This window comes from Hyla sarda, chromosome 2, assembly GCF_029499605.1.
Source record: "Hyla sarda isolate aHylSar1 chromosome 2, aHylSar1.hap1, whole genome shotgun sequence".
Lineage (NCBI taxonomy): Eukaryota > Metazoa > Chordata > Amphibia > Anura > Hylidae > Hyla > Hyla sarda.
In genome coordinates, this window is record NC_079190.1 from 426041682 (window position 1) to 426059353 (window position 17672).

Sequence of the window (17672 nt, forward strand, 5' to 3'; positions counted from 1 at the left end):
AAGCAGAGTAGACATCAAGGACTGTCTCACCTTTGTGCGGAGTCAGCGTACGTCTTTCCAGGCGGGGAGGACGGATAGGACAATCCCTCAGGAAGTGTTCGGTACTAGCACAGTACAGGCAGAGGTTCTCCATACGGCGTTGTGTCCTCTCTTGAGGTGTCAGGCGAGACCGGTCGACCTGCATAGCCTCCACGGCGGGAGGCACAGGAACAGATTGCAGGGGACCAGAGGAGAGAGGAGCCGAGGAGAAGAAACGCCTCGTGCGAACAGAGTCCATATCTTGGCGGAGTTCCTGACGCCTTTCGGAAAAACGCATGTCAATGCGAGTGGCTAGGTGAATAAGTTCATGTAGATTAGCAGGAATTTCTCGTGCGGCCAGAACATCTTTAATGTTGCTGGATAGGCCTTTTTTAAAGGTCGCGCAGAGGGCCTCATTATTCCAGGATAATTCTGAAGCAAGAGTACGGAATTGTACGGCATACTCGCCAACGGAAGAATTACCCTGGACCAGGTTCAACAGGGCAGTCTCAGCAGAAGAGGCTCGGGCAGGTTCCTCAAAGACACTTCGGATTTCCGAGAAGAAGGAGTGTACAGAGGCAGTGACGGGGTCATTGCGGTCCCAGAGCGGTGTGGCCCAAGACAGGGCTTTTCCAGACAGAAGGCTGACTACGAAAGCCACCTTAGACCTTTCAGTGGGAAACAGGTCCGACATCATCTCCAGATGCAGGGAACATTGGGAAAGAAAGCCACGGCAAAACTTAGAGTCCCCATCAAATTTATCCGGCAAGGATAGGCGTAGACCAGGAGCGGCCACTCGCTGCGGAGGAGGTGCAGGAGCCGGTGGAGGAGATGACTGCTGAAGCTGTGGTAGTAACTGCTGTAGCATAACGGTCAGTTGAGACAGCTGTTGGCCTTGTTGCGCTATCTGTTGTGACTGCTGGGCGACCACCGTGGTAAGGTCAGCGACAACTGGCAGAGGAACTTCAGCGGGATCCATGGCCGGATCTACTGTCACGATGCCGGCTGGCAGGTAGTGGATCCTCTGTGCCAGAGAGGGATTGGCGTGGACCGTGCTAGTGGATCGGTTCTAAGCCACTACTGGTTTTCACCAGAGCCCGCCGCAAAGCGGGATGGTCTTGCTGCGGCGGTAGTGACCAGGTCGTATCCACTAGCAACGGCTCAACCTCTCTGGCTGCTGAAGATAGGCGCGGTACAAGGGAGTAGACAGAAGCAAGGTCGGACGTAGCAGAAGGTCGGGGCAGGCAGCAAGGATCGTAGTCAGGGGCAACGGCAGGAGGTCTGGAACACAGGCTAGGAACACACAAGGAACGCTTTCACTGGCACAATGGCAACAAGATCCGGCAAGGAAGTGCAGGGGAAGTGAGGTGATATAGGGAAGTGCACAGGTGAAGACACTAATTGGAATCACTGCGCCAATCAGCGGCGCAGTGGCCCTTTAAATCGCAAAGACCCGGCGCGCGCGCGCCCTAGGGAGCGGGGCCGCGCGCGCCGGGACAGGACCGAGGGAGAGCGAGTCAGGTACGGGAGCCGGGGTGCGCATCGCGAGCGGGCGCTACCCGCATCGCGAATCGCATCCCGGCTGGCAGCGGAATCGCAGCGCCCCGGGTCAGTGGATCTGACCGGAGCGCTGCAGCGGGGAGAGTGAAGCGAGCGCTCCGGGGAGGAGCGGGGACCCGGAGCGCTCGGCGTAACACTGCTTAATACTTCCAGTACTTTCCAGTCTGACCACAGTGCTCTCTGCTGACTCCTCTGTCCTTGCAGGAACTGTCCAGAGCAGAAGTAGTCTTCTATGAGGTTATGCTTCTAATCTAGACAGTTCCTGACACGGACAGAGGTGTCAGCAGAGAGCACTGCTGTCAGACTGAATAAAACTGCACAATTTTCTCCACAGCATACAGCAGCTGATGAGTACTGGAAGGCTTCAGTTTTTGAAATAGAAGTAATCTACAAATCTGTTAGAAGAGACCGCGCTCGGCACGGCAATAGATCATAAGTCCATATATTAAATCCTATATTAATATCCTTTGTATCAGACACTCCGCTCCAACACCACCCTCCAGTCTCCGGGGTGCTCAAATCCAGAGAAAAGTAATCCACAAATATGTATAAAAAGAGATGAATGGCACTCCCCAGTGTCTCCAGCGGGTGAAAATGGGATTTTATTTAACAAAAGTGCAAGTATACATACATAGTGCAGGGAGAGCACGGACGCCATTCACGGTCATAGTGATAGCTATTTCGTGCGTTAGGCACACTTCCTCTAAATAAAATCAGATTTTCACTTACTGGAGACACTGGTTAGTGCCATTCATCTCTTTTTATACATACTTTACAAATCTGTTTAACTTTCTGGCACCAGTTGATTTGAAAACTTCTGTTTTCCACTTGTTTCCGTCGGAGTTTCCTTTTAACTAAATTCCAAAATGTGAATTATACATAAGAGTATAGTCACATGAACAGTATGCACTGCTGAATTGATGCTGTGGAAATGATAATAAATAAATAGCTAAACGCTGTGTATACAGTATGTGTGAACATACCCTCATAGATGGAAATGATCTTTCATCTGCTGTAGGTAGCGGTAGGGGTTGCATGGAGCACAAATGAAACTGCCTGTATTTCGTATAATGTGACTTGTATAGTTTTTTATGTCAAAGACTTTGGAATATGTTTAAAAATGTTATGTTCTATGTGAATTTTAGGTACAAAGTGCTTTGAAATCATTTTTTGAAGACATTTCCCAACCTACGTTAGATAACAAATCAGGTAAGATTCAGTAATATTGATATTATATATATACTTTGTTTCAAGTTAACTTGTCGTAATAAATATTTTATTTCTCGAAAAATAAATAGCTTGTTAGTGGTTTCTCTTACACATATTTATGAGAAATGGTAACATTTTGTTTTGACAGTTTCCAGTAAAGAATTGGAGATGGCAGACACAATGGAACAGAAGTTAAATGATGAAGAATTTGCAGAGGTGAAAGATTATCACATAATGTTTCTGTTTACTTCTTGCATTTATTATATAATACCTCAAACAATCTAATAAAATGTAAACTATATATGTACTCGATGCCTATAATTTTCATCTCAAAGAAACTGTAAGACATGTTTCCCAAAAGTTTAGATTGCATCGGGTCTTACTCCTGAGACCCGCTGTGATGGCTAATTATAAGCTGCTCACTTTCACTTACTGCCCTGCTGTCAATCAAATCCGACCTTTTCCCTATAGAATGTAGAGAAAAGGCCAGATCTGCCAGCTGGCAAATGGAGCGCATTGCCGTCAAGTTCCCCAGCTAATATATCTCGATTGCAGTGGGTCTCCGAATGGAGACCTAGTGCGATTAGTAACTTTTGACATTCCTGAGCAACATGTGAAAAGTTGTTTTTAATAACAATAACTTTTAATGCAGGTCTAATGTATCATGTGCCTTTATTCTAATTTCTTTCCTTTCTCCTTCCAGTATGTATATCCATTTATTAGTCACCTCAGCACAGACTTATTTCAGGAATTCCTGCACCACATGGCACAGTGCGCCGACATGTTCCGTGAGACCATTCGCCATGATATTTGGAGACAGAAATTTTCTGATCTCTTTCTTGCATGTGATTCAGGAAAGGTAAGTTCAATGGGGGACAGTGATCATCGTTGTCTTTCGAAAGTGAGTTTTGCTAAGTAATTTTTATTTTTATTTGCTTTGGTTTTGCTTAGGTGCGACACATTTATCATACTATCAAATTGATAAATTTGGCGCACATAAGCAAAAAAACATAAATCACTTCAGAACATAAGTTTGTATGATTCTTCCTCTCCTCTGTGACTTTTCTGTGAGACTTTTTAGCAGTTCTTTCCAAAGGCATTTTTATAAGCAAGGTTTGAGCTGGTGTAGATTTGCAACTTTTTAGAGGGGTTTGCGGCTTTTTTGCAACATTCGCACTTCATAAATTTGTGACCACTGCAAAGTGTGTCTGTTGTAAGCAAAAAAAAAATATTCTAAATGCAGTAATAAATCTCCCCCAATGTTTTCTATTTATACTGTATACTGATCTAATATTTATATGCATGCTCAGCCTTTTTATGATCGACAACACAAAGCTGTGGTAGATATGTCGCAAAAATTCTCCCAATAGCTCTTGGAACTGCGTGGAATTTTTTGATACCACTAAATACTAGTTCTTGTCAACTAATCTGATGGTGATACCAACAAGAAAAAAGTGCATTTCACTTAGGCTATAGGGGGTGCCGAGGTTAACTGTGTGGCACTAAATACCCGCAGTGCTTAGCGGATAGTGTAATAGTGTAACAACAGGGGGTACAGTCCTCAAAGCACTCTCTAATGGGATACTGTGAGGGGGGGGGTGGAGGGAGGGGAAAAAGGTAGAAAAGGGGAGAGAGGAAAGGGAAGATAACTACAACACTTGATGAAATATATAAATGTGCTTTATTAATATGCTTGGTGCAAGGTGGTGGGTAGTTTAAACCGCAGGGCCCTTGTGGTCATCACTGTCAGCCTTAACCCCTTAAGGACCGGGGTTTTTTCCGTTTTTGCATTTTCGTTTTTTGCTCCTTGCCTTTAAAAAATCATAACTCTTTCAATTTTGCACCTAAAAATTCATATGATGGCTTATTTTTTGCGCCACCAATTCTACTTTGTAATGACATCAGTCATTTTGCCCAAAAATCTACGGTAAAATGGGAAAAAAATCATTGTGCGACAAAATTGAAAAAAAAACGCTGCTTTGTAAATTTTGGGGGCTTCCGTTTCTACGTGGTACATTTTTCGGTAAAAATGACACCTTATCTTTATTCTGTATGTCCATACGATTAAAATGATACCCTACTTATATAGGTTTGATTTTGTCGTACTTCTGGAAAAAATCATAACTACATGCAGGAAAATTAATACGTTTAAAATTGTCATCTTCTGACCCCTATAACTTTTTTATTTTTCTGTGTATGGGGCAGTATGAGGGCTCATTTTTTGCGCCGTGATCTGAAGTTTTTAACGGTATAATTTTTGCATTGATAGGACTTATTGATCGCTTTTTATTCATTTTTAAATGATATAAAAAGTGACCAAAAATGCACTATTTTGGACTTTGGAATTTTTTTGCGCGCACGCCATTGACCGAGCGGTTTAATTAATGATATATTTTTATAATTCGGACATTTCTGCACGCGGTGATACCATATATGTTTAGTTTTATTTTTATTTACACTGTGTTTTTTTTTTAATGGAAAAAGGGGGGTGATTCAAACTTTTAATAGGGGAGGGGTTAAATGATATTCATTCCCTTTTTTTTCCACTTTTTTTTTGCAGTGATATGTCCCATAGGGACCTATAACACTTCACACACTGATCTTCATCATTGATCACTGGTTTCTCATAGGAAACCAGTGATCGACGATTCTGCCGCATGACTGCTCATGCCTGGATCTCAGGCACTGAGCAGTCATTCGGCGATCGGACAGCGAGGAGGAAGGTAGGGGCCCTCCCGCTGTCCTGTAAGCTGTTCGGGATGCCGCGATTTCGCCACGGCTATTCCGAACAGCCCACTGAGTTAACCGGCAGCTTTCACTTTCGGTTTTAGCCGTGCGGCTCAGCTCTGAGCGCGCGGCTAAAGGGTTAATAGCGCATGGCGCCGCGATCGGCGCTGCGCACTATTAGCGGCGGGTCCCGGCTTCACTATGACGCCGGGCCCGCCGTGATATGACGCGCGGTTACCGTGTAACTCCGCGTTATATCACGGGAGCAGGACCAAGGACGTACCAGTACGTCCTTGGTCCTTAAGGGGTTAAAAATAACATTTATGCTTATGAAGAAATATAAAATCCCATCCCTTCCCCAATATCGTGCCACACCCCTACCCTTCAATTCCCTGGTTGAACTTGATGGACGTATGTCTTTTTTCAACCGTACTAACTATGTAACTATGTGTGGCACTATAGTTAAATATCTTTAGGTAGTAAAACATGCAATGTACAGTTCCTAAAAAAGACTCTAGCAACATGAAATGAAATATAGATATATAAATAATATATATAATATCTCTAGTATCAGATCTCCCAGATCAAACCCTGTTGGTCGGATTTATAATCCAGTACAGGTAGGTATGCAGTTTGTGAGAATAACACACTGTCTGATATGTCCCTCAATGAGTACTAAGTACTCCAAGTTGTTCCTATAAACACAAAACGGTGTATCTGTTGGAGCACTATGTGCCCTGGGATCGTCCCTGTGGAGGAAAAACACTAAGGAGTTTGCAGTGATACGAATCCTATTCTATAAAAGAAAGTCTTTCCTATTTGTTGTAGGGCTGTCGTGAGAGCTCCACTCCTGTTTTGGTATCTGTAGACTTCTCCGTTCTTTGAGGCTTCTTCGTTCTTCAGTAGCTCTGAAGAACGGAGAAGTCTCTAGAAACTCGTCTAGCCTGCATACCAAAGCAAATTGGCATCACACTTCATCCCAGACCCTGGCACCAATCCAGCTTCAGTGCAGAAAGAGCGCTCCATCTCCTACACCACGCACCCTTTCCTTCACAGCTTACGTTGCGCACACACGCAGCCTCAGAAGACTCGCATCACAGCAGACCGCTGGCCCACGCTGTGAGAGACGACTTGCCCGCAGTGTCCCTTTTATGGACTGGTGACCAAAACTGAACAGCATATTCCAGGTGAGGCCGTACCAATGCTTTATAAAGGGGGAGTATTATGTCCCTGTCCCTTGAGTCCATGCCTCTTTTGATACATGACAATATCCTGCCGGCTTTGGAAGCAGCAGCCTGACATTGCATGCTATTCTGTAGTCTGTGATCTACAAGTACACCCAGATCCTTCTCTAACTGTGACTCTGACAGTTTAATCCCCCCTAAGACATATGACGCATGCAGGTTATTAGTACCCAGATGCATAACTTTACATTTATCCACATTGAACCTCATTTGCCAAGTGGATGCCCAGACACTTAGACTATCCAAGTCATCTTGTAACCTATACACATCCTCTATAGACTGTACCGTGCTACAAAGCTTGGTGTCATCTGCAAAGATAGAAACAGAGCTGTTAATACCATCCTCTATATCATTGATAAATAAATGAAACAACAGCGGTCCCAGTACTGAACCTTGGGGTACACCACTAATAACCGGGGACCAATCAGAGCACGAATCATTGACCACCAGTCTCTGGGTACGATCCATGAGCCAGTGTTCAATTCAGTTACAAACTAAAGTTTCCAAACCCAAAGACCTTAACTTACCTGTCAGACGTCTATGAGGGACAGTATCAAACGCTTTAGCAAAATCCAGAAACACTATGGGGGAGATTTATCAAAACCTGTCCAGAGAAAAAGTCGCCCAGTTGCCCATAGCAACCAATCAGCTCTCTTCTTTCATTTTTAACAAGGCCTCTGCAAAATGAAAGAAGCGATCTGATTGGTTGCTATGAGCAACTGGGCAACTTTTCCTCTGGACAGGTTTCGATAAATCTCCCCCTATATCCACAGCAATTCCTCTGTCAAGGCTTCTACTCAACTCTTCATAAAAGCAAATTAGATTGGTTTGACAACTTCTATCCTTAGTAAACTCATGCTGGCTATCACTTATAATACTAATATCCCCTATGTATTCCTGTATGTAGTCCCTTATAAGTCCTTCAAACAATTTACCCACAATGCATGTTAAACTTACCGGTCTATAGTTTCCTGGGGAAGACCTAGAGCTCTTCTTGTACACCAGCTTCTGAGCCACTTGTTTACCTCCCTAATCTCCCGCTGCCTCTCTGGTGTGGCTCGTGGTACTGGTAGTATTTAAGAAAATACTACCTTGGAGGTCCTTGCCTTAATCTTGCGGCCTAAGTCCCTGAAATCATTTTTAAGGACACTCCACCTACCTCTTACTTTGTCATTGGTGCCAATATGTACCATGACTGCTGGGTCCTCTCCAGCCCCGCCCAGCAACCTGTCAACCCGATCCGCGATGTGCTGAACTCGAGCGCCAGGTAGACAACACACTGTTCGGCAATCAGATCACCCTGTCTGTCCCCCTAATAATTGAGTCCCCCACCCCTAGTACCTGTCTGGCCTGCCCTGCACTTCTCCCTCCTTACTGGAGCAGACACCCCCCTGGTGGTCAGATGCAGTATCCTGCTGAAGTACTGCTAGCTCTGAAATTGCATCCCCCTCATCTGCCAAGCAGGCAAACTTGTTGGGGTGTGCCAGTTCAGGACTAGCCTCCCTGACACTTTTTCCCCTACCCCGCCTTCTAACTGTAACTCAGCTAGCTGCCTGACTGTCCTGCACCTCCGTCCCACTGTCCTCCCCCACCTCTACCCCCGAGAGTGCCTGCTCAGTGAGCAGAAGACTCCTCTCCAAGTTGTCAATGCGACTCAATGTTGCCAGTTGTTCCTCTAGATGCAGGATCTGGGCTTCCAAACGAACAACTCGCTCACATCTCACACAACAATATTCACCCTCGAACTGCTGCTTGTCACGATGCCGGCTGGCAGGAGGTGGATCCTCTGTGCCAGAGAGGGATTGGCGTGGACCGTGCTAGTGGACCGGTTCTAAGTTACTACTGGTGTTCACCAGAGCCCGCCGCAAAGCGGGATGGTCTTGCTGCGGCGGTAGTAACCAGGTCGTATCCACTAGCAACGGCTCAACCTCTCTGACTGCTGAAGATAGGCGCGGTACAAGGGAGTAGACAAAAGCAAGGTCGGACGTAGCAGAAGGTCGGGGCAGGCAGCAAGGATCGTAGTCAGGGGCAACGGCAGGAGGTCTGGAACACAGGCTAGGAACACACAAGGAAACGCTTTCACTGGCACGATGGCAACAAGATCCGGCGAGGGAGTGCAGGGGAAGTGAGGTATAAATAGGGAGTGCACAGGTGAACACACTAATTAGAACCACTGCGCCAATCAGTGGCGCAGTGGCCCTTTAAATCGCAGAGACCCGGCGCGCGCGCGCCCTAGGGAGCGGGGCCGCGCGCGCCGGGACAGGACCGACGGAGAGCGAGTCAGGTACGGGAGCCGGGGTGCGCATCGCGAGCGGGCGCCACCCGCATCGCGAATCGCATCCCGGCTGGAGGCGGTATCGCAGCGCACCCGGTCAGTGGATCTGACCGGGGCGCTGCAGTAGCGAGGATGTTGCGAGCGCTCCGGGGAGGAGCGGGGACCCGGAGCGCTCGGCGTAACACTGCTCAAGGATTGCATACATTGTACAAGATGCACACCGGACTGCATTTTCCAACATGGAGGCCATTCTAGGTTTGGGGATTGCAAAAATATCAGTAAATAAAAACAAAACAAAAAACAATCAAATATGTCAATTAAACTCCCTGAATTTAAAGTCCCTCTCACTTACACACAGATCAAAACAATCACAGCTCAAACAATTGCTTGTATACGTTCCTCTTATAGTTAGCAGAGACTTCCTTGCTGCTTCACTGCTGGGAGAGACTGGATGGGATAGGAAAGTATCCTATTAGAGAGTGATTTGAGGACTGAACCCCCCGTTGTTACACTGAAGGAGATACCGATGGAGGCTCTGAACAAAGCCACCAATGCAAATGGTGGGAACATCCTTAGAAAGATATCAGATGACATATTATTGTTTATTTGTCAGGACCATCAGAAGATGTCAGTAAAATAGCTACTACTACTACTAAGAAATGATATTGATTGTATCCCTTTTTGTTTGTAGGTTGGCTTTCTAGACAGACAAAGAGTTCTTTCTCTCATGGAAAAGTTCTATGACAGTATAAGTTCAAAGGCAGAGACATGGCATCCACGTAACCCTCGACAATGTGAGATCATATAGTTGTCTTCTCCTCTTATTACATATGGGATTCTTGAAATCCATTTTTGCTCCATTTTATGGCTTAAAGGGGTACTCTGGTGGAATTTTTTTTATATATCACTCAGTACCTAATCCTGACTATGTACATCTAATTTTTATGTGTCTAGCACCTTTATTTATTTATTTATTACACTTTTAATTTAGCTCACTAGTCTGAATTCCTCTCAAAGGGAGGGGGTGTGGCCTCACTGTGCAGCTCTCCGCCCTCTCCCTCAGTATGCTGTCTGCTCATATCTCCCCTAGCATTAGCAAAACTACAACTCCCAGCTTGTCATCACTGACAGTAGCAGGACACAAGCTGACAGTGGAAGGATTTTTCCTCCAGGTGTGAGCCCTGCACTCACAGCTGTCAATCAAGGAAGTGTGTCCATGACATAGGAGATGACGCATGGACACAGCAGGACTAGTATGTGTCCAAGCAGGCAGGGGAGGGGGTAGTTGTTTGAGTGGCTTTTTCAGTATGAAATACTGAAAAATTTCTAATGAAATCAATTGCAAAACCTATTGGTTTTGTACGCTTTACAACATATCAAAAGTTTTTGTATCTGACAGTGCCTATTTAAGTCATTCTTTCCAGTCTGACCACAGTGCTCTCTGCTGACACCTCTCTTTCCGGTGTCAGGAACTGTCCGGAGCAGGAGAGGTTTGCTATGGGGATTTGCTCCTACTCTGGACAGTTCCTGACATGAACAGAGGTGTCAGCAGAGAGCACTGTGGTCAGACTGGAAAGAACTACACAACTTCTCTTCTGCATACAGCAGCTGATAAGTACTGGAAGGATTAAGATTTTTTAATAGAAGTAATTTACAAATCTGTTTAAATGTGTGGAGCCAGTTGATATGAATAATTTTTTTTCCCTCGGAGTAATCCTTAAGTTACAGATCTACAGTATAGGTAACATATGATGCTGCCACTGCAGAGATGCGATTTTCTGCTCTTACAGTGCAAAGTAATGCTTCGGATTTACAGACGTGAACAAAACTGTCAGTACTCTTCTTTTAATGAAAGAAAAATCCAATGCTCCCCTGGAACATGAAACTGACAAAAGTAATAATGAATAAAAACTACTGAACCTTAAGTGCTAAAAATCGTGCTTTTAAATTGTGGTCACGCTCCGCCCCTCAATGCAAGCCTACGGGAGGGGGCATGACAGCTATCACGCCCCCTCCCGTAGGCCTGCATTGAGGGGCGGAGCGTGACGTCACACGGGAGCAGAGACGTGACGTCACACGCCGCCTGCCCTGTGGTCGCCGGTAATCAGTCCCGGAGCGAACACACTCCGGGGACTGATTAAAAACGGGGTGCCGCATGCAAGATCACGGGGGTCCCCAGCGGCGGGACTCCCGCGATCAGGCATCTTATCCCCTATACTTTGGATAGGGGATAAGATGTCTAAGCACCGGAGTAGCCTTTTAACTTTTTCCCTTACTACTAGCGTTGAGTGCGAATATTCGAAATGCTAATTTTTACCGCGAATATTGGCACTTCGCAAATATTTACAATATAGTGATATATATTCGTAATGCCGAATATAAAAAAAATGTATGCAAATTTATGGAAATATTTATGCACATATTGGCACTTTCAGACTGGACACTGATCTCTCCCATCTTTTAGGTGAAAGATATAATTGCGCATGTGCACTATGTGAATTTCATTATGAATTTTTGCATGAAAAAAAAGAACAAACATGGTGAATATGCGAATTTCACGAACATAGGACGAATATTCGTCCATATATTCGTGAAATATCGCAAATTTGAATATGGCTCCTGCCGCTCATCACTACTTACTACTATATTTATGGCTGTGGCACCGCAGGATATTCTACAGTTGAGTATTTACTTTAGTACAGTGGTCCCTCAACATACGATGGTAATTCGTTCCAAACGAGCCATCGTTTGTCGAATCCATCGTATGATGAGGGATCCGTGCAATGTAAAGTATAGGAAGCTGTACTCACCTGTCCCCGCCGCTCGAGATGGTGTCCCCGCCGCTCCCGATGGTGACCCCGGCCTCCGCTGGGCTCTCTGCTGTCTTCTCCGGTCCTCCGCTGTCTTCTCCGGTCCTCTTCTGTCTTCCGCAAGGCCTTACTGGGCCTGAGTAGCGACGTCATTACGCCGCTGCGTACGCCATTCCTATTGGATGGCGTGCGCAGCAGCGTATTAACGTCATCGGAGAGGGCCGAGAAGACGCCGGAAGACCAGCGCTGGACCCGGAGGGCACCCCGGAGCATCGTGGAGGGGTAAGTAATACTTACCGCACCACACGGGGAACATTAAGCTGCTATCCGGCAGCAGCTTAAGCATTTGGCGCTGCCGGATAGCACTTAATGCGATGGCCCCGACATAAAAAAGCATCGTATGTCGATGCTGACATCGACATGCGATGGCCTCTGAGAGGCCATCGTATGTCGATTTCATCATATGTCGGGGCCATCCTAGGTCGGGGAGTCACTGTAGTTTGTGCTTGTAGAACAATGATAACTTATTAACTTACACTGGCCATAAACATTAGACTAATGTCAGCCAAACAGGACAGGAATTTTTTTTTATTTGACTATACTTCAGGGGCTGTAAAGTTAGTGTAGTTCATAATATAGTGTCTGTACCTGTGTGTGTGACGGTTTTCTCACAATTCTTCTGGGATTTTCACTCCAATATTTATTTTTAACATCATTCAAAATGACTGTTGTCTGAGATTTTTCCCAGGTTGCAATGTGGCCAAGACCTGACTCACTAGTCAGCTGATGACAGGGAGCCTGTCTGCTTCAATGGGTGGAGGGATCAATCTGCAACTAATGCAACAGCTGTAGGCACCCTGATTGAAAACCACAGGTCTTTAAATGGATGCAGCTCGTTTATGTTTCAATGGGTGGGGTGGCTGATGTGTGGGAAGGAGGAAAATAGAATTGTGGGATTTGTAGTCAAAAAAAGAAAAGTCAAATAGGAAATACCAGTTCACAAAAAGCTAGCCACAGTATTATGGTAATCTCACAACATAGCCATTTAGCCCCAAGACAAGCGCAGATCCTTCCTAAGCTTGTCCATTACTGTCTGCCAGGTACGTACTAAAGTCACCTTATGGTGGATAACCCCTTTAAGAGTCCCTATATACAAAAGTCATCCAAACCCCCTGATTTTGGTTGGACCATCTGACTGCCTAATGTGCATAGGATCCTTGCAGATCTCTACTAACAAATGATGTCAGGAGAGAAGGGTCAGACATGTTGAATTTTAGCTGCCCAATCCTTTTGTTCTCAGGGAGATAAGCTGCCACCAGAGAAGTCTGGCAGCGACTTACCCCTTCTCCATTTAGAACACATGAAGGTTCAGTTTAGCAAACATGTCCGCTTGGTTCATGTTTAGGGCAGGTTTACACGGGGCACATCCGCATCTCCCTATAAGGGCAGAGTCACAAAGGGGACATCAGCAGCATATTTCACGCTGCGGGTGCATCCTGTGTGACCTTGCCTGTATAGGGAGAAGAAGCTGTTGGCTATACAAAGGCTCAGCTGATAGACATTGAAGGTGTATAACCATCTTAAAATGGGAATATGACAGTCTCCTAAACTCAATCTGGTCTGCGCAGCAGAAAATTATTCCCTTCTCTCCTTTGAAATATACATAATTCAGCTTACGGAATTGGTTCATATTCTTGCCTCATAGGGAATATAGATAAGATCGATTATTTAAGCAGAGAATCACATTCATATCTTCATACCTGACTTAATTTTTTTCTTTTTTTCCCTTTAGGGCCAGTGATTGAATTGGGGGAAATGGATCCAACTGATTTTTGGGCTGAGTTCCAGGAAGGAGATAATCAACCAGAAGAGAAAGGAGAAGGCTCTACTATTACAGCTTCAGCTATACCCAGTGGTTCTGGTGAGGAAGGCCAGAAGGAGGAAAGGCCAGAAGACACAGAAGAAGGTAGAATACAACAAGGTGCTAAATACACTAATGGGCTGATCCTGCTAGAGCAAGATCTGCTTAGGCTAGGTTCGCATCCACTTTATTTTTGCCCAGCAATTTTGCTGGAACCGGTGAAGGAGGGTCCTAGTCCTAGCAAAACCTCCAGTGCAGGTGTCAACGTTATATGCCTTATAGGGCATATGAAAAAAAAGGTATCTTTCACAAACAAAATGTGTCAAGAACATGTAGATGCAAAGTAAAAACAACTAAATATAATACTAATAATCATCAATTTCCATTTTTTGTAATTGTACAGGAGCAGCAAATATAGAAGAGGATACAAGAGACCAGCCGGCTGAAAGCAGTGAAGGCAGAGGGATACACTTTATTGATGGAAAACCCTGGTCAGGTAAATAAAACAGATATATCCATTGCCCAATCATATAATGGTATAGAAAGATAAATATCTTAGGCGATGAAAAAAAGTTGTGAGACAAAAAAAAGTGTAATGCAGTATCCTGGTTCCTGTCTACATGGTGCTGGATTATTTAGCTCGTAGTGCAGATATTGTCTCCTGTCAATTTAAGGGTACATTCACATATACATGATCAACTGCAGGGTTTCCGCTGCAGATTTATGCAAGTTGAACTTCTGTAGCAGAAAATCAGCAAGCAGATTATGTTGCTATCCATTGACTTCAATGGGTCTGTAGCAAATTTCGGCTTGCGTGAATTCACAGAGAAAATCCACAAGCAGGATTTCTGCTGCAGTTAGCCGCAGCAGATTATGTACGTGTGAACATACCCTCAAGGTAGTATTCAGCAATGGAAAAACTGTTATGATGTCTTCGAAAAACATCACCACACGTGGTTGTGCGTGGTATTACAACTGCGCTTCAAAGGAATTGAGCTGCAATACCACACACAACCCAAGAACAGGCTTGGTACTGTTTTCAGAAGAATTTAGCTCTGTTTTTCTAATCTTGGATAACCCCTTTAATCCTGTCTGGGTATCATGAGTAAAACATGTCTAATATATTGCATTTCTTTCACAAGGCTTTGCGTGTGCAAACTGTCCTAAACTTACCTCTCCTCACTCCCACTGCTGGCCTAGCTCCTTGATAGCTCTATCTAGGTTTAGTAAAAAAAAAAAAAAATCCTGAGGCGGATGTCATCGATAAAGATCTGTCAACAGTCTGAGCCCTTGTTCAACAGAAACCAAGGAAATCCCAGAACATCCCAAAAAAAGGAGCCAAGAAAAGACACTCATGTGGTTCTCTGCTTGTTGTTGGAGATAAAGTGTGGTTGCCCACTAAAGTCATATGCTTAAAGGTAGCCTGAGGGAAACGAGACCCTTGTTCTATTAGTCTGCAAGAGATTTTGTAAGTAATGAATTCAATATCATCTTAAGCTGCTGGAATCATTTAGGATAATGTTTTTCATGAATCTCTGTTGAAAAAGAATGCTCCTACTCTCACTGCATCTCAGAGACTCATAATATTAGATTGCAGGAAGGTCCAGGGGGTCTTGCAATACTTGGTTGACTGGAGAGGTCCTGGGTTCCTGCAAAATCTATTTAAGTGGACAGATTAAAAAAATTAAATGAGTTGTCTGGTGAAAAATAACTTATCCCCTATCCAAGGATAGGGGATAAGTTATAGATCATGGGGGGTCTGAGCGCTGGGACCCCCCATGATCTCCTGCATGGGGTCACGGCAGTTGGCTGGAAGGGAGCGTGCCAACCCCGCATGGAGTGCCAGCTGACACGCCCCTCATTATACTCCATAGAGATACATTGAGGGGGTCTGCCGGCCGCAGCTTCCTGCAGGGGTCGGACGTCAGCTTCTGGCAAACTGCCAGGGCCCCATGCAGGAGATCATGGGGGGTTTTAGCGCTCGGACCCCCCACAATCTATAAGTTATTTTTCACTGCACTACTCTTTTAAGTCATGATACTTATTAGATTAAACCAGCTCCTCGTAAAGCTCTAGAGTACCCTCTGAACTTAAATGTCCTACCTTCTACTGTAATCTTGGCTTCTCGACAGCACCATCGGGAGTGCCCTTTTGTTACATCGATGGCCAGCTCTCATAGTGGCAGTGCGCAGGGTCATTTAGCCCAACAGGCCCAGCACTGGTGTTCCATGTACTCTCAGAAAAGGATATTTAAACAGGTGGCTGTTGGCCTGAGCCACCCATGATTTGAGTTTTCTGCCATCACTCACGCTCCTGTTCTGCTACCGTCTGTATTCCTGGATTCTGAACCCCTGACCGTGTTTCTTTCTTCTGCATTCCTATTTGGATCTTGAGAAGAAATCCTATTCTAACCATTTTTTTCTGGTACTGTTCGGATTTTGACATGGTTCTGGTTCTGATCCCTGGCTTGTCTCTGGTAATCCCTCTGACTAAGATTCTAAGATGTGATTGTTTGGTTCTGACCTGGTCTGGTTGACTACACCTTTAATTTAGCCATCGCCCAGTTGGGGGCCGCCAGGTAGTCCAAATCATACAAGCTTGCAGGAAATGTAAATGGGGTGAATGCAGGGTAGCCCTGTTTCCTACCCTACTTGATACATACATTCAGGCAGAGACATAACTTGTAGCCTTTGGGCCCCGATGCAAAATCTGCAACAGGGCCCCATATGCCAATTATAATACTGATCTTTTATGGGGCAGATGTGCTTTGGGGCCCCCTTAGGCACCAGGGCCCCAGTGTGACTGCTACCTCTATAGCTATGCCCCTGCATTCAGGTATTAACTTATACAATGGTTAGCTTTTTCAGAGCTGCCACCACTGGTGAAATGTGCAAGTAGCCACATGACCTTCTCTTACCCAGGCTTCCACCCAGAAGCCTCTAGAAAGTTCTGTGTGAGAAGACCCAAAGTCCAACCCTTTCTTCCCAGAGAGCTGGAACCAGTCAGACCTAATTAGTCTTAGACCAGCCCAGGCCAGAGAAGCAGAGCCTGTGATCTCTGCCAGAAAGGCTGTTGTGCAGAAATTAGGGTAGCCCAGGCTCTGCCAGAGAATCCCGTTTTAATAATAACCAATTAAAGTCAGCTCTGGTTTGCTCATGGTGAACCATGGCATGTTGAGGAGTTTATGTACACCCAAGAGCTGTCTACAGTCCACACTGAAGGTTTATCTGTTTTCAACTGTACTCCAAATGGATGGTTTGTCAGAAGAGATAAACCACTGGACTCTTAGAAGCCTCTGGCTGGAGCCAGTACCATGGCCTTTACCACCTGTGTATCATCATGCAACTACCCATGAGTAACTAAAGTCATCTACATATACACCACAGTAACCCAAAACCCCTTATCACTAGAGTTACATTTTACATTTCGTAAAACTTTTCACATGTTGTCCACACATGGCAAAAGTTTAGATCGCACTTGGTATAGCTTGCTAGCCATGTAATCGGACAGATGTGCTCTATTATAGTCTATGGAGCACATCAGTCGGATCGGGTGACTAGCTGGGAAGTGAAGCGCACTGCTGTGTGCTTTATCCGGTTAAAACTCACTTGCTGCGGGTTTTGGGAGTGAGACATACTTTTGGCATGTCTGGATGACATGTCAAAAGTTTTACTAAATGACAGTAAGGATTGCATTTTATCTTTGTATTCTAAAGCAACACATAAAGTGCTTCCGGTGTTACCAAAGGCTTACCGAATTTCTCTTACTCCTACTAAGGGGATTGTATTCATTTCTCATTCACTGAAGCCAAGTCTATGTAAACTTGTCATCAACCTGTGCTGTAAGGAGACTGTATACTGGATCGGTGTGCACTGAGGAATCCCTATGTAAAGTTTTCTTTTATGTCTGCTAAAAATCTAACTAAAATAGTAGCTTTAAAGGGGTATTCCAGGAAAAAACTTTTTTTT

At 45.0% G+C, this 17672-nt stretch overlaps 1 protein-coding gene across 3 annotated transcripts in view; it reads left to right on the forward strand.

The window, feature by feature from the left end:
• Positions 1-17672, forward strand: part of EFCAB5 (EF-hand calcium binding domain 5) — a 129721-nt gene that overhangs the window by 69848 nt on the left and 42201 nt on the right. For all 3 annotated transcript variants that reach the window (XM_056558990.1, XM_056558988.1, XM_056558989.1), the window contains 6 exons: positions 2724-2787; positions 2936-3003; positions 3491-3646; positions 9725-9827; positions 13636-13809; positions 14108-14200. In XM_056558990.1, coding sequence (XP_056414965.1) covers positions 2724-2787; positions 2936-3003; positions 3491-3646; positions 9725-9827; positions 13636-13809; positions 14108-14200 — 658 coding nt within the window. The remainder of the gene's footprint in view (positions 1-2723; positions 2788-2935; positions 3004-3490; positions 3647-9724; positions 9828-13635; positions 13810-14107; positions 14201-17672) is intronic.